This window comes from Pelobates fuscus, chromosome 2, assembly GCF_036172605.1.
Source record: "Pelobates fuscus isolate aPelFus1 chromosome 2, aPelFus1.pri, whole genome shotgun sequence".
NCBI classification, from domain to species: Eukaryota; Metazoa; Chordata; class Amphibia; order Anura; family Pelobatidae; genus Pelobates; species Pelobates fuscus.
Window position 1 is genome coordinate 451,823,729 of NC_086318.1, and position 21,709 is coordinate 451,845,437.

Genomic DNA, 21,709 nt, shown 5'->3' on the forward strand with positions numbered 1-21,709 from the left:
GGCCTTCCTTGTTTCAGATTGTTAGAATTATATGGACAAAATGGAGCTGAGTATGAAATTATTTTTGTGGGGATGAGGGTTGTTTGCAGCAACAAAAACAAGGAATTATGGGAAAATCACTTGATGGGGAAATATATGTACTGTTAATTACCCTATTGTATGCAAATTCTCCTCTGTGGTTATAAATACCTATGCATAGCTGCAATAAAGTCAGTTCTTGTCCCCAGCACGATGTGTCGTCTAGTGTCTGTGGCAAGCTATAAGAAGGGACGGCTTGATATGCCAAGGACACGCAGAGAACTGGAGAAACCTAAGGTACACAAAAGGTTTTATAGACTGCCTGTCCTTCGGAAGATGGCACAACATCCCTATGGTATGAGGGAGGGAAGGAAACAAATAAAAAAAAGTGCTGTTTGAAGGCTAGATACACAAAAGTAACTATAGACGTGGGACATCCACAAGTGGAGCAGACATAATGATAAACAAAAGTAAAGAGCAGGAAGAGGGAAATAATGGATATATCCATTCTGGGTGCCAAATAGGCAAGGCTCAGATTTTACATTCTCTACTAGCCATTGGTGAGTGGAAATTCAGCCCTGGTTAGTGTGCCATGGACCCTCCAGGCTTGCAGTGGTTCCTGAATTATAGGCTTGGTTTGTGGCTATGGAGCCCTGCCCGAGGTACACCTCAACTGCACATTCCATCATATTACCTAGTATAATGGGACCCACTCAGGGCTGGCGCTGCCATAAAGGCGGCACAAGTGGCTGCCTTAGGGCGCAAAAATGTCCGAGTGACCGTTGGAAACACGGAGAACTCCCCTTCCACCGGTCCCTTTCTGCAGCAATCTACAGCTGGCTGTGTGTTGGGGGTGCAGCCACTGAGGGAGGCGGATGGAGCAGCGAGTAGCTACGGCGGCCAATCTCTTCAATCTCAAAGACCGCTGGCATACGTGACATCATATAACGGCGGCCAACTGCTGTGGAGAGTGGAGGAAAGCTACTACAGTGCAGCGGGACCTCTGTTTAGCAACTATAAGAAACAGTAAGTCTGTGTGTGTTTGTGTGTGTTAGATCCAGTGTGTGTGCTGGAGTGTGCACACAGTAAGTGTGTGTATAAGCAGCAGTGTGTGTGAGTAAGGGTCAGTGTGCATGTGTAATAGCCAGTGTGTGTGTGTGTGTGTGTGTGTGTGAGTGTGTGACACAAGGGGGTAAAGAGACCACAAAATTAGGATGAAGACACAAAAACATGAAAAGAATTCCACACAGGGGATACAATATACAAAAAGGAAAAACAAATAAGAAAAAGGTGGCAAGATGCACAAAAGGGGCAAACGAATGGGTAAGAGGGGCAAAAGGGGGCATATTAGATAGACAGGTGAAGACAAATTTTTGGTGCAGCAAAATGTGACTTTGCCTGTTTAGACAGAAGTCCTTGCACCGGCCCTGGGCCCACTTCATCTTCTTACCACGTATAAGAAGATTGGGAGATCTGGCACTCTCCATCATGTAATCTGGTCTAAAGACATCAGGAAATACCCTGCTCTTTAATATCAAATGATATACAAATATAGGGGTATCCTACAGATAATCAGATTGTTTGTGAAGCAAATGTTCTGTAGTAAACATGGATAGAAACATTTGGGAGTAAGTATTTTATTTGCATTTTCCATTAAGCAGATATTTGTTTCTATTTTATTATTCATAGTAATTGCTAGGAATTATATATTTTCTCCCCTCACCAGCTCCCTTAATATGAATGTTCATTAATATCAACGGCAGCAATAATAACCACAAAAACACACATATCGCACATTCACATCCCAGTATGGGCTGCAGGAGGGGTTCTGGCTTCTGAAGGTATCCAAAGTCCTGTGACGTGTTCCCACCATTGTTAGATGGCTGAAGCCCTCCTTTCACTTTTTACTGGATGTAGATCCTGAAGTCCGACACTGAATTGTCTGATGCACCAGATGATCCCAGTCAGCATCCGAAATCTGCTGTGCCCAAATTGGGATGGAAATTGAAGGTAACTTTACTGCCGCCATGGCATTTTTTACAAGTTCCACATGATCTGTAAAATGTGAGAATAGAGAAAGGTCAAACCTCAATGAACATACCTGGTGGAAACACATAGGGGGAACTGCCCACCGTCATTCTCAAATAAATTGTGAGAATGCTGCCAACTCACAAAAGACAGGAAGAAAAGCTGGAGTCTCTATGGGCAATTTATAGATTTCATAGTTTTCAGGTCACAGTGTGAGTGAGTATTGGGGTTTATATCAACTTTCAAATCCCATACCTGGATCCATAGGGATTGAACCGCTCGAAGCTCCACTCTCATCTTCATCATCACTGTCTACAGGAGGATCAGGTAAATGCAGCCGCATGGCCTGAAACAAGAAATATGAGATGATAAAGCTGTATGCCATAAATGTGTACGATGCTAGAGATAACATGTATATGTTGCCATGTTTAGCCACGACCTTCCGAACCTCAGTGTTTTTCCTCTCCTCCCCAAAAGTTAGTAAGGAACCGGATTCTCCCACGCTCAGTAGTTGAAGATTCAGCCACTATAGTGATGCATTTAGTGATAATGTGGTCTATAAATTTCTATGCATGTGGATATATATTTATTAAAGGACCACTATAGGCACCCAGACCACTTCAGCTTAATGAAGTGGTCTGGGTGCCAGGTCCAGCTAGGATTAACCCTTTTTTCTATAAACATAGCAGTTTCAGAGAAACTGCTATGTTTACATATGGCTTAATCCAGCCTCTAGTGGCTGTCTCATTGACAGCCGCTAGAGGCGCTTCCACGCTTCTCACTGTGATTTTCACAGTGAGAAGACGCCAGCGTCCATAGGAAAGCATTTATAATGCTTTCCTATGGACTGGCTGAATGCGCGCGTGGCTCTTCCTGCGCATTCAGCCGATGACGACGAGAAGGAGGAGGAGAGGAGGAGGAGGAGAGTCCCCCGCCCGGCGCTGGAAAAATAGGTAAATTTAACCCCTTCCTCACCCTAGAGCCCGGCGGGAGGGAGGCCCTGAGGGTGGGAGCACCCTCAGGGCACTATAGTGCCAGGAAAACAAGTATGTTTTCCTGGCACTATAGTGGTCCTTTAACCCCATTAAGCACCAAACTTCTGGAATAAAAGGGAATCATGACATGTCAGACATGTGGAGTATTAGTACATGTATGCTTAAAGGGTTAAAATCCATTTAACTTTCTCTTTGCACATGTCACTGTTTTCCTTATTATTTCCAAAAATAAACTGTAACCATGATGGTGCTTCTTTGCACAATTTATTTTTGCAAATGGATGAGTGACAGACTACAGGACATTACTGTATAGAGTGTGTCAGAGGCAGCTCTCTAAGTGGGCGAATTAGGCAGCCACCTAAGGCCTCGCACTGGCTGGGACATCGCGGCGGCCTAAATTTCCTTGGAGCAGAGTGTCTTGTCGGCCTCTCCAGTCTGCCATGAGAGTGAGAGCCAGCGACTCCAGTCTGCAGCTCCACAGGGTGTGAGATGCAGACTGTGAATTGTCTTGGGATCTCCAGCCAATCAGAGCATTGCCAGCAATGCTCTGATTGGCTGGAGATCGTGAGACTTCTAGTGGTCTGCAGCTCACACCCGGTGGCGGTGCAGATCGTATAGGGAGCCCACTTGACCACCAGGGAAAATATTTTTTTTCTCCACACCCTGTCACCCCTCCTTCCCTCTCTCTGCCACCTCCTCCTTCCCTCACTGGTACTGCTCGCCCCCTCCCTCCCTAACTCACCACCTGTCACCCCCTCCTTCCCTCACTGCTACTGGTCATCCGCTCCCTCCCTCCCTAACTCACCACCTGTCACCCCCTCCTTCCCTCACTGCTACTGGTCACCCGCTCCCTCCCTAACTCACCACCTGTCACCCCCTCCTTCCCTCACTCTGCCACCCCCTCCATCCCTCACTGCTACCGGTCACTCCCTCCTTCCCTCACTCTGCCACCCCCTTCTTAATGGGACACTGTAGGCACCCAGACCACTTCCGCTCATTGATTGCTGTGCTGTGCCCCTTTTGCAGAAAACGTCAATGTTTACATTGCAGCACTAAGAATGCTCCCTGTGGCTGTCTAACAGAGGGCTTCCAGGATCCAAACAGACTTTTGATCCGTTATCTGACGCTGGACGTCCACACGCTCTGCAGCGTCAGATTTTTTCCCCATAGGAAAGCACTGATTTAACAGAGGAGTGGGTGGAGCTTTGACCCATCATCGGCACTGAGATCTGGTAAGTAAATAAAGGGTTTTTAACACTTTATTTACCGGGGGCGGGCGCGAGGAAGGGGGGGAGACAGAGGGATGGTAGTGCTAGGAATAAAGCTTTGTATTCCTGGCACTACAGTATCCCTTTAACTCACTCTGCCACCCCCTCCTTCCCCAACACTGCCACCTGTCACCCCCCTTTCTTTACTGCTGTCGGTTTTCATGTATTTTGACCCTTCAATATATTGGTCACTATGGCTTTTTAAGGTATGATTGATGTAGCGACAACATCTGTCCCCGATCATTCATTACTTATCGTGATTATACAGCATTAGAACAACTATGTCTTTTTGCAAGTATACCGTAAAACATTTTTTGGATTAACTATTCTAGCTGATAACTTGACTATCACTAAAATAATCCAGTGTCTGAAGACCCAAAAGGCACGGTAATAATATTGTATGAATGAAACAGTGACTCAAATATAAAAATGTATGTATTAAATTAATGTTCCAGAAAGGAAAATTATAAGAAACACAATCTTATCAGCAGAATTTGAAATGAATTAATATTACATAAAGAAAAATTAACAAATAATCTTACCAACAGAAATGAGGTAAAGACCGGCAGCAGGATATGTATGATGGAATGATGAATGACAAGTCCTAACTGTCTTCTTACGGTTTATATACTTATTTCTTCCTCCAAAGAGAGGCCCCCACATGCTGTGATATCTCCCAAAATGACCAACTTGTTCCCTGATAGATAATGTTTATGATTAGCTCCAAAGAGTTAAAAGTAAGGTTTTAAAGATGGCTAGTTGACTTTGGTTGACAGGCAACACGTCTTTGTCCTATGTCAAGTTAACATTTTGATTGACAGGCACGTTTGTGCCAATTTAACCCTTTAATTTTAACCCTTCTAGTGCTGTTAACCTTGTAGAAATGTCATGTGTCTGCAAAGTGTGTGTGTGTGTGTATATATATATATATATTTGTGGTCGGTTAATATAGAGACCGTGAAATACCTTGTGACTGGAGCAAGTCGGTGAGGTGTGCTGAAACCGACGTAGGGGTAGGCCTGTAATAAAGGGGGCCCCCTGGAGGAATTGTTTAGGTATGAAGAGGGTGAGGTGGGTGGGGTGAACAGAGCGCCACGGCGAAGGTAAGAAGGGGCAGTAGCGTTTCATAGGAACGCTAACTCCTCTCAAAAATACAGGCCTTCAGCCTTAAACTTGTGGTCGGTTAATATAGAGACCGTAAAATACCTTGTGATTGGAGCAAGTCGGTGTGGTGTGCCGAAACCGACGTAGGGGTAGGCCTGTAATAAAGAGGGCAAAAGAAATGCAGAAAACACTCTTTATTGCAAACATGAGTATAATACAAAATTTTTAAATGCATTCCTTAACTCTTTCTGGTTGTGGTATGTATCTATTGTATACTGTGGATTTCCAACGTCCCAACTTTTTGGTGATGTGTACTGGTGTATTGATACTGGATACGGCCCCTATTCTGAATGAATGCCCAGAATAAGAGGTAGGGACCCAACTTAATCTGATGCACAGACTTCTAATGTAGAACATGAACTTGGAAGTAGTGAGGGGACTGCCTAGCAGTGTGAAAAAATGGAGAGTGGCTGGAATTGTCCCTAACCTGTATTCGATAACTGTCTAGAATTTTGACAGGGCACCAATGATTCTAGGTAGGGCAGAAGGGCACTTCTAGCGGACGGCCTGATTGTTTGGTTTTGGAATGCCTAAGTAACAAACGATAGTAATCATTCACCTTTTTTAAGTCTTTCATGATGAGACATAAATGACTGTCTGACTGGGTTGTTATCGTGAATTCTCTAGTTCTCAGGAATCCATAGAATGCTATATACATAGAGGTTTTTATGACCAGGTTTGTATGGGGGTCAAATGGTAGTGTGTCCAGTATGTCTGATAAAGCCCGGAATTTCTCTCCATCTATAGGCAGAAGTTTCTGTGTAGTGTGATGATCTAATTTATTTATGCCTTTTAGTATATTCTAGACATGTGCAATTCGTTTCGGGCAGAGTATGAATTCGGACGAATTTCGGGCATTCAGGTACTTCCGAATGTCCGAATAGCCAAATTACCGAGGTCCCGAAGTTACCGAATTACAGTATTGCCTAAGTACTAATATACTTACCCAGAGGAAGAAGAAGAATGTTACACTGTATACAATTTTAAATAAAAAGTACACAAACATAGCCAGGATTCAGCTGTAAGCATTTGCAACACTTACAACAATCAAGTAACACACATTCATATAAAATGTAAGTTACTTGGCCAGTCAATGTAATGACAGGAATGAATAAGTAGATAACTCCCTAATTCCCACGGTGTTAGGGAGCCATCTACTAAAAGGCTGAAAGAACTAAATTGGTCTTTCAGACAAATTTACTAATACTAAGTAAATATTACTTAGTATTAGTAGATTATGCCCCTACTCGCTATACCGCGAGTAAGGGCATGTCTAGTAAACAGGTAGCCGCCTGTGGCTCAGGGGTAGGGGCCAGGGGGGAGGCCCTAATTTAGGGCCCCCACCCACCGCTCAGGGGTGGGGGTCAGGGGGGAGGCCATTAGGTCCCCCCCTTATTCTAATTTAGGGCCCCCACCCTCCGCATAGGGGTGGGGGCTCGGGAGGGGGGACCCTTTTTTTTTTTTTTTATTAGTTTACTATACATGCCCCTACTTGCGGTATAGCGAGTAGGGGCATAATTTACTAATACTAAGTAATCTTTCAGCCTTTTGGTAAATAACTCCCTAATGCTGTGGGAATTAGGGAGTTATCTACCAAGCGGCTGCAAGAGAAGTTCCGAAATTCCGATGATCCGAAGTGCCGAAGTAACTGAAATGCTGAAGTTCCGAAGTGTCGAAGCTCTGAAGTGCCAAACCAAAAAAATTTCCCATGCACATGCCTAGTATATTCTTTACAGGGTAAGCTGAAAGAAAAGGAGTTTGATTTGACATGGTGGTCAAAATGTGGTGTTGTACACCTGGTAGATAGAGATTGATAGTGTTATAAGAAAGTTTGAGATGAAGGTGGCAAAATGCGGCAAATGCTACCATGGTTTGGATCGAATGATCGTGAATGTTGAATTCTACGGTGAGCCTCTGAAAAATGACCATAGCTCTATTGTAGGTTTTCTTAGTGTTTGTGGACAAAGCTGCTTATGCCAATTCCCTGCCATGCACCAATATCCAGGTTAATCAGGATTAAATTGTTAAACTCCAGGGGTTTGGGTCGGGTATTTGTTGGCTGATGGGTTCAGAATTCCTGAAATTTATAATGGGATAAGTAGTCAGCGGCAGAGTTGGAGTAGCCAACCAGGTCAGCCTGCGAACTAACCTCATGATGGTCAATGAAGATGACCCACCCTTATTAATTATGTCACAGGCTGCCATGTTGGGCTGGTGCCCCGTATGCCTTGTAGTCGGCATGTCTGCTTTCCGTTCCGTTTGATTTGTCCAGTGGGGACTGGGATGACCCCACCGGTCCGGGGGGGGGGGGGGGGGGAGGGGAGGGGAGGGTAAGCTGAAGTGAAGTCGCTTATGGGACCTTGTGCCGAGGAAAGCGGCTGCCTCACCCCGGCTCCTGCCCCAGTAGGCCGCATTTGGTTTTCAACTCTCCCGTGTCCGACAGGCCCCGGGGTGGTGTCGTTTGGTTCAGGGGGGCACCCCCAATGTGGGTGGTGTACCCTCGAAGGACCTTGGGCCATATAGCCGCCGCTTTTCTCCCGGGTTCTGCCCGCCAGACAGGAGCTTGTGCCAGACACGTCTGCACAGCTTGGTGGTCAGGCCACTCCCCCGATTGCTGCTGCTTTTGCCGACACAGATGGTAGTCATAAAACATAAAACCCCCGTACTTGTGGCCCAAGTCCACCAATTTGAGCATGTATAAGTCGAGTTCTTTCCGGCGTTGTGGATAAACAGAGCATACAACGTTCCTGTAAATACCAAAGGCTAGGACAAACTCGGGTATGGTGAGTTTTTTGTTGAGTCATGGGTCTCTATCCTTCGACAGCGAAATCGCCGTAATTATAGATTCTGTTTTCCCACAACATCCTGGGAAGCAATTAGCAAAGAGACAAGGTTTACATCTATACAAGAGTTGAGCAAACCCGGACTGTAAAGTTCGGGTTCGTACCGAACATTACGTTTTTTGGACCCTGGATCCGAACACAGGCATATCACTGTATGTTCGGGTTGGAGTTCGGTGTTCGACGATTTAATGGCGCGTTTTGAAAGGCTGCAACAGCAACAGCAACTCTGTTCGTTACTTTCATATCGGAGTTGTAACTTACCTCTCCTGCAGCTCCTGTCAGCTCCCTTCTCCTCCGCACCGATCCGGTCTGCTCCCTCTGCAAGTCCCAGTGTAAGTCTCGCGGCCGTGCTATGACCCCGCGGCTCTCGCGAGACTTACACTGGAAGCGGACAGGGGAGCTGACCGGACCGGCGCGGAGGAGGAGGGAGCTGACAGGAGCGGTAAGTAAACGCTCCCTGCCAGCCGCCCTCCTACACAGCCCCTTGTCTGTATTATGGCAATTTACAAAAAATGTGCTGAAAAACTCGACATACTTGAGTATATACGTTTTTTGGTTTTTCTGCACCTCACTCACCCACTTCTCCTAGCTTAAATACACTGCCCCTATCATAAGTTGTCCTTCAATTCACCAGAATTGACGAGGCCATACAAGCAATCATTCATTCTGGGAAGGCTGCCTGGTTATGTAAATCAGAATTTACTAACAGGTGTAAATGACTACCCATTCTTCAGTCAATTTGGCATCTACATGGAGTTAAGTGGGAAGACAGACACTATTTCGTTACCAGACCAACAGTCGGCTCCATATGTAGCCCAAGTTATGCGATATATTTGCCGAAACCTTAAACCTGGCTCCTACGGAACATATGCAGATGTCCAGTAGTCTTACACTACTTCGACAACTTCCTCACCATCGAACCACACCATAGCACGCCACACAGCCTGAATCACATGTTCACTCTGTTCAAAGATTAGGAGTACCCGTAGCCCGGACAAAACACAGAGATCACATTCCTGGGGTTTACACTCAGTTCTATTTCCATGCAGACCAACCTGCCACAAGTGTAAGTAGATAGAATTCTTTCTTACATCAACATTTGCACGTCACAAGACACTTGCACCAGTAATGAGCTACAGTCACTACCCAGTTCACTCAATTTTGCGGGGAGAATAATTCCACAAGGTAAGTCTTTAATTTCCAGAATCTTCTCTCTCTCTTGCATGGCCTCCCTGTTGATGACTCCACAGCTCTCTTAGACAAACCAGCTAGAGCTGATATTAAGAAGGTGGCGTCTGTTCCTGTCCTCTTGAAATGGCAGGTCACTACTTGTTCCCCCTGTTTCTGACGATTCCCCTGTGGTCCGGACTGACGCATCAGGTGCCGTAGATTATGCAGCGAATTTTGGTTACAAATTGGTACACGTCTCTTGGCCAATTGAGTCTACCTCCCTAGTAAATTTCAATACCACCCCAGCACTATTTGAATCTACCCAATCGTAGCAGCTACACATATACGGGGCAAAGAGTGGATGCTTTTCTAATATCTTGCGACATGTAATATCGTTAACAAAGGCCGCTTTCAGTCTCTCTTGATTATGAGCTTGGTAAGGAGTCTTACCTGCCTAGCGGCAAATCTTCAATTTTGCATAACTTATGTTCACGTTCCGGGTATTCAGGATAACGCAGCTGACGCTCTCCCACACTCTATTTTGCCAGAATTTTTTTTTACACTGTGAGCTGACAGGGGAGCTGACCGGACCGGCGCGGAGGAGAAGGGAGCTGACAGGAGCTGCAGGAGAGGTAAGTAACAGCTTCCTGCCAGCCCCCCTCCACTGAACTGCCAATGCCACTGGACCAGCAGGGAGTGAGAGCCCCCCTCCCTGCCATGTATCAAGCAGGGAGGGGGACGAAAATAAATAAATATAAATAATAAAATAATAATATAACAACAAAAAAATAACAATAATCAAAATGCCCACCCCCCACCAACACATACACAAACACACACTCACACTTCATTCATACACACACTGCATTCATTATATACACACACACACACACACTGTAAATAAATATTCAATTAATATAATTTTTTTAGGATCTAATTTTATTTAGAAATTTACCAGTAGCTGCTGCATTTCCCACCCTAGTCTTATACTCGAGTCAATAAGTCTTCCCAGTTTTTTGGGGTAAAATTAGGGGCCTCGGCTTATACTCGAGTATATACGGTACATCACATGCGGTCACATTACTAATAGACACATAGTTTCACACTATGAGACAGTGTAACTAAGAAAACCAGACACAGGATTACCAGAAAGATATTACCCAAATAATTAATTTTAGTTTTTAATCTTAATGGATCCCTACAAGAAACCATTGTTTGAGAACGTTGAACCAAAGTCCAGATGCGTCAAAAATCATACTTTATGGCCAAAAAGGAGGCGGCCACTCTACTAAAAAAAAAGAACCAAATTTCTTTGAAGTTAGACAGTTACTTCGATGAAAGGTATCCATAAAGAAAAGATTTGTGATGTCAAATGCATCACGAAATTCATTTAACCCCTTATACAAAGTGGAAGTTGGAATTCATAATGAGAAATTCTTGTGAAGCTACAACGCCATCTATTGATCAAAGTCTATAAGACAAGCAGTTGAAGATGCTAAACCCACCTAATCCCATTGGTCACTTTAAATTGGTACGTAAAGAAACTTAAGATAAGGTTTTCTTTAAAAATTGAGGAAAGTCAGGAACACAGGAGAGACAAAAAAAAAAAAGAATGAGTCGAGCACTGGGCGATAAAGACATTAAGCAGGAGTGCTAAGCCTACAAACTGTGTGTATATATATATATATATATATATATATATATACACACACACACATCTATTATATAATATATATGATCTAAGTATAGATAATTGAATTTTACACGGTTTTAACATTTATGATTTTTATTTTTTTTCAGGCAGCAGGGGGAGTACCGGTCATTACAGGCACTCCCCCTGCTGGAACGGCCTTGGACAAGGCCCAGGGGGCTGAAACGGACGGAGGGGTCTCCCTGGGCTGCCAGGTGTGTCCCCACACCGCGATTGCCGGCGTGGGATCGCCGGTGACCGGGTAAGTACAAAGGACGGCAGGGACACCTTCCGTCCTTAAGGGGTTAATGGAATATATCTCCAAGCCTAAAGAATTTCTACCAAGAAAGCTGGTAAATATGCTGGTTTAATTTAATTTAATTGCAATTAATGAATTTTTACTAAAAGCAGAAATATACCTGGATAAGGCTGGTCAGATTTCAAACCTTTGAAATCATAGTCAGCTGAGGAAATATATGGTTCCTCATTCCATTCCTGCAGGTGGAATAAATGAACAATATATTTACCGTATATACTCGAGTATAAGACGAGTTTTTCAGCACATTTTTTGTGCTGAAAAACCCCAACTCGGCTTATACTCGAGTCACTGTCTGTATTATGGCAATTTGCATTGCCATAATACAGACAGGGGGCTGTGGGGGCTGCAGAGATCTTACTTACCTCTACTGCAGCTCCTGTCAGCTCCCTTCAGCACCTCGGTCAGCTCCCAGTGTAAGTCACGCGAGAGCCGCGTGGTCATAGTGCGGCTCTTGCGAGACTTACAGTGTGAGCTGACAGAGAAGCTGCACGGACCGGCGGGGGAAGAAGGGAGCTGACAGGAGCTGCAGGAGAGGTAAGTGCTCTCCGCCAGCCCCCCTCCCCCCCACTGAACTGCCAATGCCACTGGACCACCAGGGAAGGTGGACCATGTATCAAGCAGGGAGGGGGGACAAAAAAAAAAAATTAATATAATAAAATAAAAAAATATTTATAAAATAAAAATAATATTAAAATAATAATTTAAAAATAAATAATAATTGATAATATAATAAATATTAATGATAATTAATTAATAAAAACAATCAAAATGCCCACCCCCCACCAACACATACACAAACACACACTCACACTTCATTCATATACACACACTGCATTCATACACACACACACACACTGCATTCATACACACACACACACACACTGCATTCATACACACACACACTGCATTCATACACACACTGCATTCATACACACACACACTGCATTCATTATATACACACACTGTAAATAAATATTCAATTAACAATTTTTTTAGGATCTAATTTTATTTAGAAATTTACCAGTAGCTGCTGCATTTCCCACCCTAGTCTTATACTCGAGTCAATAAGTTTTCCCAGTTTTTGGGGGTAAAATTAGGGGCCTCGGCTTATATTCGGGTTGGCTTATACTCGAGTATATACGGTACTTGTAATTTGTAAGTATAGCATATCAAGCTATTATCAAGAGATATTGACTTCTCTGAATTTAGGCATAGTTAATTTTTCCTGATTAATCATCTGCAATGTAAAATTTTGGTTGGATAATTTTTTTGACTTATTGGATGGAAAGAAAATAGTTAGTTAGTTAAACGGATTCTTGTGTTCCATATTATTAATTATTTGACACACTAAATTATATTTTTATAACCAGGTTGTGATTAATGTGAAATACATATTCTCTAATAAACTGAGTAAAAATAGTGGGTAACTCTACGCTTTAAATCTATCAAGGGAAACCGTGCCAATATATAAAGCTTTCATATAATAAAAATTAAATACTATTTTGCTACTTTTTATGAAAATAAATTTTAATATTTATTACCCCATAAATATCTTCACAGTCTATGACATTGTTTTCTTATCTGTAACTTTATTATTTGGTAAATTATTTTTTAAAGCCCAACCAAAATGTTCATTTTGCTTCCAGTAACCCCTTCCCACTGGCACTTATGTATATATGACAGCCAGGCTATACAACCATACCTCGCAATTGTGTATAAACGATTAGCATAATTGCAATTTAAGCCGCGACAATGGAAGCCTCTACAGATTCAACCCTGCAAGCCTGCCCTGCTTTAGATCTACAGCTCCTTTTACACACACCCACGGCAACCCCTATTTTTTACCAATGGTGTTAGTGTGGGCCTCGTGTTTGAGTTCTGCAAAGTCTAGAGCTGCCCCTGGGGTGTGTAAGCACCACCAGTTTTGGACACTGGCTTATTGATGTGAATGGTTTCTACTACTTAGCCCTAACAAGTTGACTTCATTGAGGAACTTTAGCGGAGTTGGCTGAGACAGATTACGAAGGAGGCAAAGAGATAATTTTGGCCTAGAACCACTGAAGATTTAACCCATACTGACGTTATATAGGATATATATATATTTAATTAAGTTGATAAGAAGGGAGGTGGATTTGGATGGCCGTTTCATTTCAAATTATCATACCGACTGTATACCCAGAGGTTTCAGGGTCAGGAATGCCTATACTATTTGCTGGAAATATCCGGATTTTTGTAACAATCATTGTTTATAGGGCAGCAGCACTTTTAAAGCTGGATTTTTTTTTTAATTTTTTTTATTAACTTCTTTAATTTTGTTGCGCAAAAAGTACAGATACGCCAGCAATGCCATACCAGCTAATGCAAACACAGTGGTGTCAATAATAACAGTGGCATGACAGATTTTCAGCGCTGGTTTTGAGAAATAATAAATTGACAAGGATAACAAATATGTCAGAGGATTAAACGGAGATTAAGAGAGATGTAAATAGACATGAGAGGTAATGGTCAGCAATAAAAATCCACTGGTTCTCCTAGCAAGATATTGATTTAGTGTAGTGTAAAGCTTAGGATACGATTAGTCGTTGTAAAGGGAGAGAGGAAAATAATAAATAAAAATAAACTAAAACAAACATACAGACAAAAAAGCAAAACATGTTTAAGGCACACAATAAATGTAGCTTCAAAATCTGTGGCAGAGAAATCATGAATGTGTCAGCAAAACACAGGAGAGTCCCAGAATACACGGATTAGCGAGCACACTTCTAGCCGATGCCCAAGTCAGGGAAACACTCGTTATACATTTGGGTATTGTTGCCGATGGGTTCCCAAATGGAGTCCAAACCCCTCTCTGGTTGGTGTTGCTGCTCTCTAGGATGACAGTGCGGGCTTCGGCCAAAGCTCGTAACCGCAACCTCGCAGTTCTGTGCTCCCGGCAGCAAGATCACAAGGATCCTGGAGCAGGCTGGTCGTACTGTGGGTGAAGGGGCTTCCTTTTCCGTAAGCAGCGTGTCAGCAAACATACTGCATGTGAAGGGTCGCCGTCCGCAAGGTCGGTATTTTGCACCTACACAAATGAGGAGGGTGCTTAGGTCGGCATTGACAACCAGCAGTACTGCTCTGGGGTGTCGCAGTTTGGGCTGCAGGGGCAGAGGTAAGCCCCCTAGCATACAGCTTTGCCTTCAGGAGGATCACATCCACATGTACAGATGACTGCTGGGAGGTGCCCATGTTTGCAGGTCTTGGTGGGACAACTATTTTGACTGTTATGCCTCAATTTTTTAGCTTGCTATTGAGTACTAGATTGTGGCTAAATGACTGTGCCAGGGTTTTCAGTAGCGACCGGGATATCCCCCACTGTTCCAAGAGAGGAGACAGGGCACAAAGCAGGTAAGCTCCAGGTCAAGGTCTGGGTTGGAAACAAGATTTTCACCTCAAAAAGTTAAGTAAAGATCAATTTTGGGCTTTCAAAAAAAGATTCCCTGAGGAGCTCCAGTACCATGCAGCTGCTTCAGTTGGCTGTCAGACCCCGCCTCTGGCTGCATAACCTTTTAACAAGTCTAAATTCGTAGAAACAGGAACAAAGATATGAAATAAAAGGGTATAATGCAATAAGTCTTTGTGGCTAAAAGGAGAGCACATACGCACGACCATATTTGCTACTATACAACACTTTTGGACTTCTCTACATTCCGTGTTTTTCCATATATTACCTTTTAAATGTTTCCTGGTGCCCCCGGGCAGAAAGTATTTATTTATTCTTCATTAATCCATTAATGCACTTTTTGCATCTTGTTATACTTTTGGATCCTCTAAATATTGAGATTTACAAGCAAGATTGCTCTACTACAATATCCAATGAAGTTAAAGTAAGCATTTGGTGCCATCATGTGGTTGTTTTTGATAACTAATGAATTGATTTTCTATTAGACTTATTTTTGGGAGTTTTGCGGACATCTTTTGGATGCATACACATTTTCTTTATTATACCATTCCAAAAAATATTTTTTCCCTGTTTTTTTATTGGGAAAATCTATCTGGGCGCAACTATTTTCATTTCATTATTAGACCTGAGTATTAGTTTTCAAATGAACTTGGATTCATCCGAATTTTTGAGATATGCAGGTTGCTCGAGTTCCGTAACTCCAAAGTACCATATGGCCATAGCACCAAACACACAAACAACGCAATGGATAAGCAGGTTTGTTTGATTCGTGATTCAGAGTTCCATTTCTGGCCCCTATAAGACGCTTAAACATAAGAATAGTCCAGGGTCCTACATAAAATATCCATATGAAACCCCAGGTGATAGTGACTACAGTAACACCAACACACTCAATCTGTATCACAAGTGACCGTCCTTCAGCGTAAAAAACACCCCAAAAACTGATTTGGGATAGATTATATATATATATATATCCCAATATAGGAATGTAGACTGCACTCACAGACTTCAAATTTCAAAAAGGTGTTTTATTCCATTGAACAAATAAATCGACGTTTCGGTCCGTACAGGGACCTTCCTCAGGATGAAGTGTCATTTGAAGTCCGTGAGTGCAGTCTACATTCCTATATTGGTATTTATCAAAGATCCCCTAATGGATTGGCACCCGGCAAACCACACCACTGTATGACAGTAGGACATTCAAGCATGAGTTGAAACATAGAAACATAGAATGTGACGGCAGATAAGAACCATTCGGCCCATCTAGTCTGCCCAGTTTTCTAAATACTTTCATTAGTCCCTGGCATTATCTTATAGTTAGGATAGCCTTATGCCTATCCCACGCATGCTTAAACTCCTTTACTGTGTTAACCTCTACCACTTCAGCTGGAAGGCTGTTCCATGCATCCACTACCCTCTCAGTAAAGTAATGCTTCCTGATATTATTTTTAAACCCTTGTCCCTCTAATTTAAGACTATGTCCTCTTGTTGTGGTAGTTTTTCTTCTTTTAAATATAGTCTCCTCCTTTACTGTGTTGATTCCCTTTATGTATTTAAATGTTTCTATCATATCCCCCCTGTCTCGTCTTTCCTCCATGCTATACATGTTAAGATCCTTTAACCTTTCCTGGTAAGTTTTATCCTGCAATCCATGAACCAGTTTAGTAGCCCTTCTTTGAACTCTCTCTAAGGTATCAATATCCTTCTGAAGATAGGGTCTCCAGTACTGTGTACAGTACTCCAAGTGAGGTCTCACCAGTGTTCTGTACAATGGCATGAGCACTTCCCTCTTTCTACTGCTAATACCTCTCCCTATACAACCAAGCATTCTGCTAGCATTTCCTGCTGCTCTATTACATTGTCTGCCTACCTTTAAGTCATCAGAAATAATCACCCCTAAATCCCTTTCCTCAGATGTTGAGGTTAGGATTCTATCAAATATTCTGTACTCTGCCCTTGGGTTTTTACGTCCAAGATGCATTATCTTGCACTTATCCACATTAAATGTCAGTTGCCACAACTCTGACCATTTTTCTAGTTTACCTAAATCATTTTCCATTTGGCTTATCCCTCCTGGAACATCAACCCTGTTACATATCTTAGTATCATCCGCAAAAAGACACACCTTACCATTAAGACCTTCTGCAATATCACTAATAAAAATATTAAAGAGAATGGGTCCAAGTACAGATCCCTGAGGTACCCCACTGGTGACAAGCCCAAGCTTCGAATATACTCCATTGACTACAACCCTCTGTTGCCGGTCACTCAGCCACTGCCTTACCCATTCAACAATATTGGAATCCAAACTCAAAGATTGTAGTTTATTGATAAGCCTTCTATGTGCAACAGTGTCAAAAGCCTTACTGAAATCTAGGTAAGCAATGTCTACTGCACCACCCTGATCTATAATTTTAGTTACCCAATCAAAAAAAATCAATAAGATCAGTTTGGCATGACCTCCCTGAAGTAAACCCATGTTGTCTCTGATCTTGAAATCCATGTGTTTCTAGATGTTCAACAATCCTATCCTTTAACATGGTTTCCATCACTTTCCCCACTACTGAAGTAAGGCTTACTGGCCTATAGTTGCCCGACTCCTCCCTATTACCTTTCTTGTGAATGGGCACAACATTCGCTAACTTCCAATCTTCTGGGACTACTCCTGTTATCAATGATTGGTTAAATAAATCTGTTAATGGTTTTGCTAGTACACTACTAAGCTCTTTTAATAGCTTTGGGTGTATTCCATCAGGTCCCATTGACTTATTTGTCTTTACTTTTGAGAGTTGAAATAGAACCTCTTCCTCTGTAAACTCACGTGGAATAAATGACTCATTTATCCTTATTCTTAACTGAGGTCCCTTTCCTTCATTTTCATCTGTAAATACCGAACAAAAATATTCATTGAGGCAGTCAGCTAGACCTTTATCCTCATCTACATACCTTCCTTCTTTTGTTTTTAATCTAACTAATCCTTGTTTTACTTTTCTTTTCTCATTTATGTATCTAAAAAAAGTTGTCCCCTTTTTTACGGACTGTGCTATTTTCTCTTCTGTGTGTGATTTGGAAGCTCTTATAACTTGCTTAGCCTCTTTCTGCCTAATCTTATAGGTCATTCTGTCTTACTCACTCTGTTTTTTTTTATAATTACTAAATGCTAACTTCTTGTTTTTTACTATTTTGGCCACATCTGCGGAGTACCACACCACCACTGCGGAGTTTTTGCTTTTACTGACAAGCCTAATGCAATTTTCTGTTGCCTTCAGTAGTGCAACTTTTAAATAATCCCATTTCTTTTGGACTCCATTTAAATTGCTCCAGTCTAATAATGACTCTTTTACACATATTCTAATTTTAGAAAAGTCTGGTTTTCTAAAGTCTAAAACTTTTGTTTTTGTGTGGTGTGACTCAGTCACTGTTCTTATATTAAACCACACTGACTGATGATCACTGGATCCTAAACTTTCACCTACAGTAATATCTGATACCAAATCTCCATTTGTTAACACTAAATCTAGTATGGCCTCTTTACGAGTTGGCTCCTCAACGACTTGTTTTAGAGACAATCCCAGTAGGGAGTTTAGAATATGTGTGCTCCTGGCACAAGTAGCTATTTTTGTTTTCCAATTCACATCAGGAAGATTAAAGTCACCCATGATGATAACTTCCCCCTTCATTGTCATTTTAGCTATTTCTTCAACTAGTAGATTATCTAACTCTTCAATTTGTCCTGGGGGCCTATAAATCACACCTACCAAATTCTAACGTAACCCAAACTGACTCTATGTTCGCCTCACTAACCTTTATTAGGCTAGATTTTATGCTATTCTTTACATACAGGGCCACCCCTCCCCCTTTCTTGCCTTCCCTGTCTTTTCTATATAAAGAGTACCCTGGTATTGCTATGTCCCAGTCATTTTTATCATTATACCATGTCTCAGTAACAGCGACTAAATCTACACTATCAGTTGCCATTATTGCCACAAGTTCATGGATCTTATTCCCTAAACTGCGAGCATTTGTAGACATGACTCTAAGCTTATCATTTTTTAACACACTTGCTACAGGCACCTTCTGTCCTTGTTTTGGGGGACAATTGGGTTGATGTTTTATCACCCTTTTGGAGATATATATATATATTAGGACCTGCCAAAGATGGGGTACGTTGACGTTGTGGCAGGCTTACGCAATGTATGATCATATAATGTAACTAAACCCCCCATTTTTGCCTAGATTAGGTGTAAAAAAAAACAAAAAACAAAAAAAAAACAACAACATTGTAGTTACTGTTTAGTGGATAGGTGAGTGCGCTGGATCTTGTGTATTGTATAATTTGGCCCCCAGCAGCACCCCATTTATGCATGTTCAGGTGAGTGCAGCCTCCCCCTCCTTTTTCATATATACATTTGTGAGTCTAGCCAACTCCTTGGTTTTGCAACCCCTCCGTCACAGGTGCCTCATTCCAGTGCTCTATTTAGCCTTGTACTGCAGAGATCCCCAGATGTAATTTTTTTCCCCCAAGTAAGTGGGTTAATCTCATAAGAGCAGACCAGGCTGTTAGAGTAGGACCTGCCAAAGATGGGGTACATTGACATTGTGGCAGGCTTATGCAATGTATGATCATATAATGTAACTAAACCCCCATTATTTTTGCCTAGATTAGGGGTTTAAAAAAAAAATAAAATTAATAATAAAATCTGTCAACATTGAAGTACAGGTGATACTCAAAAAATTTGAATATCGTGCAAAAGTTCCTTTATTTCAGTAATGCAACATAAAAGGGGAAACGAATATATGAGATAGACGCATTACATGCAAAGCAAGATAGTTCAAGCTGTGATTTGTCAGAAGTGTGATGATTATGGCTTACAGCTCATGAAAACTACAAATCCACAATCTCAGTAAATTAGAATATTACATGCAATCAATAAAACAGGGAGTGTACATAGAACAATATCGGACCTCTGAAAAGAATACGCACGCATATGGACTCAGTACTTGGTTTGGGCCACTTTTGCAGCAATTAAAGAAACACTATAGTCACCTAAATTACTTTAGCTAAATAAAGCAGTTTTGGTGTATAGATCATTCCCCTGCAATTTCACTGCTTAATTCACTGCCATTTAGAAGTTAAATCACTTTGCCCTAGCCACACCTCTCCTGGCTATGATTGACGGAGCATGCATGAAAAAAAAAACTGGTTTCACTTTCAAACAGATGTAATTTACCTTAAATAATTGTATCTCAATCTGTAAATTGAACTTTAATCACATACAGGAGGCTCTTGCAGGGTCTAGCAAGCTATTAACATAGCAGGGGATAAGAAAATCTTAATTAAACAGAACTTGCAATAAAGAAAGCCTAAATAGGGCTCTCTTTACAGGAAGTGTTTATGGAAGGCTGTGCAAGTCACATGCAGGGAGGTGTGACTAGGGTTCATAAACAAAGGGATTTAACTCTTAAATGGCAGACGATTGAGCAGTGAGGCTGCAGGGGCATGTTCTATACACCAAAACGGCTTCATTAAGCTAAAGTTGTTCAGGTGACTATAGTGTCCCTTTAATGCCTCAATGCGGCGTGGCATAGAAGCTATCAGCCTGTGGCACTGCTGAGGTGTTATGGAAGACCAGGATGCTTCAATAGCGGCCTTCAGCTCTTCTGCATTGTTCAGTCTGATCTTTCTCTTGGCAATGCCCCATAGATTCTCTATAGGGTTCAGGTCAGGCGAGTTTGCTGAACAATCAAGCACAGTTATACCACGGTCATTGAACCAGGCTTTGGTGCTTTTGGCAGTGTGGGCAGGAAAATGGAAAATGAAGTCAGCATCCCCATAAAGCTCGTCTGTGGAAGGAAGCATGAAGTGCTCCAAAATCTCCTGGTAGACGGCTGCGTTGACCCTGGACTTAATGAAGTACAGTGGACCAACACCAGCAGATGACATGGCTCCCCAAATCAACACAGACTGTGGAAACTTCACACTGGACTTCAAGCATCTTGCAGTGTGTGCCTCTCCATTCTTCCTCCAGACTCTGGGTCCTTGGTTTCCAAATGAGATGCAAAAGGTGCTCTCATCAGAAAAGAGGACTTTGGACCACTGAGCAACAGACCAGGTCTGTTTTTCTTTAGCCCAGGTAAGACGCTTCTGACGTTTGTTGTTCAGGAGCGGCTTGACAAGAGGAATACGACATCTGAAGCCCATGTCCAGGATCCGTCTGTGTGTGGTGGCTTTTGATGCACTGACTCCAGCCTCAGTCCACTCCTTGTAAAAGTCCCCAACACTTTTGAATGGCCTTTTCCTGACATTCCTCTCCAGGCTGCGGTCATCTCTGCTGCTTGTGCACCTTTTTCTTCCACACTTTTCCCTTTCACATACATTTCTATTAATGTGCTTTGATACAGCACTTTGGGAACATCCAACTTCCTTCGCAATTACCTTTTGAGGCTTTCCCTCCTTATGGAGGGTGTCAATGATGGTTTTCTGCACAACTGTCAGGTCAGCAGTCTTCCCCATGATTGTGATTCCTACTGAACCAGACTGAGAGACCATTTAAGGGCTCAGAAACCATTTGCAGGTGTTATAGCTTACTTAGCTGATTAGAGTGGGACACTGGGAGCATAGAATATTGCACCTTTTCACAATATTCTAATTTACTGAGATTGTGGATTTGGGGTTTACATGAGCTGTAAGCCATAATCATCACACTTATGACAAATCACGGCTTGAACTATCTTGCTTTGCATGTAATGCATCTATTTCATATATTAGTTT

General features: G+C 42.3%; 1 protein-coding gene across 1 annotated transcript in view; it reads right to left on the reverse strand.

The window, feature by feature from the left end:
* Window positions 1-1,703: 1,703 nt before the first annotated feature.
* MEA1 (male-enhanced antigen 1) overlaps window positions 1,704-21,709 on the reverse strand; it is a 45,772-nt gene continuing 25,766 nt past the window's right edge. The window contains exons 3-4 of the mRNA XM_063441575.1: window positions 2,302-2,392; window positions 1,704-2,073 (exon numbers count right to left, since the gene is read on the reverse strand). Coding sequence (XP_063297645.1) covers window positions 1,916-2,073; window positions 2,302-2,392 — 249 coding nt within the window. The 3' untranslated portion in view covers window positions 1,704-1,915. The remainder of the gene's footprint in view (window positions 2,074-2,301; window positions 2,393-21,709) is intronic.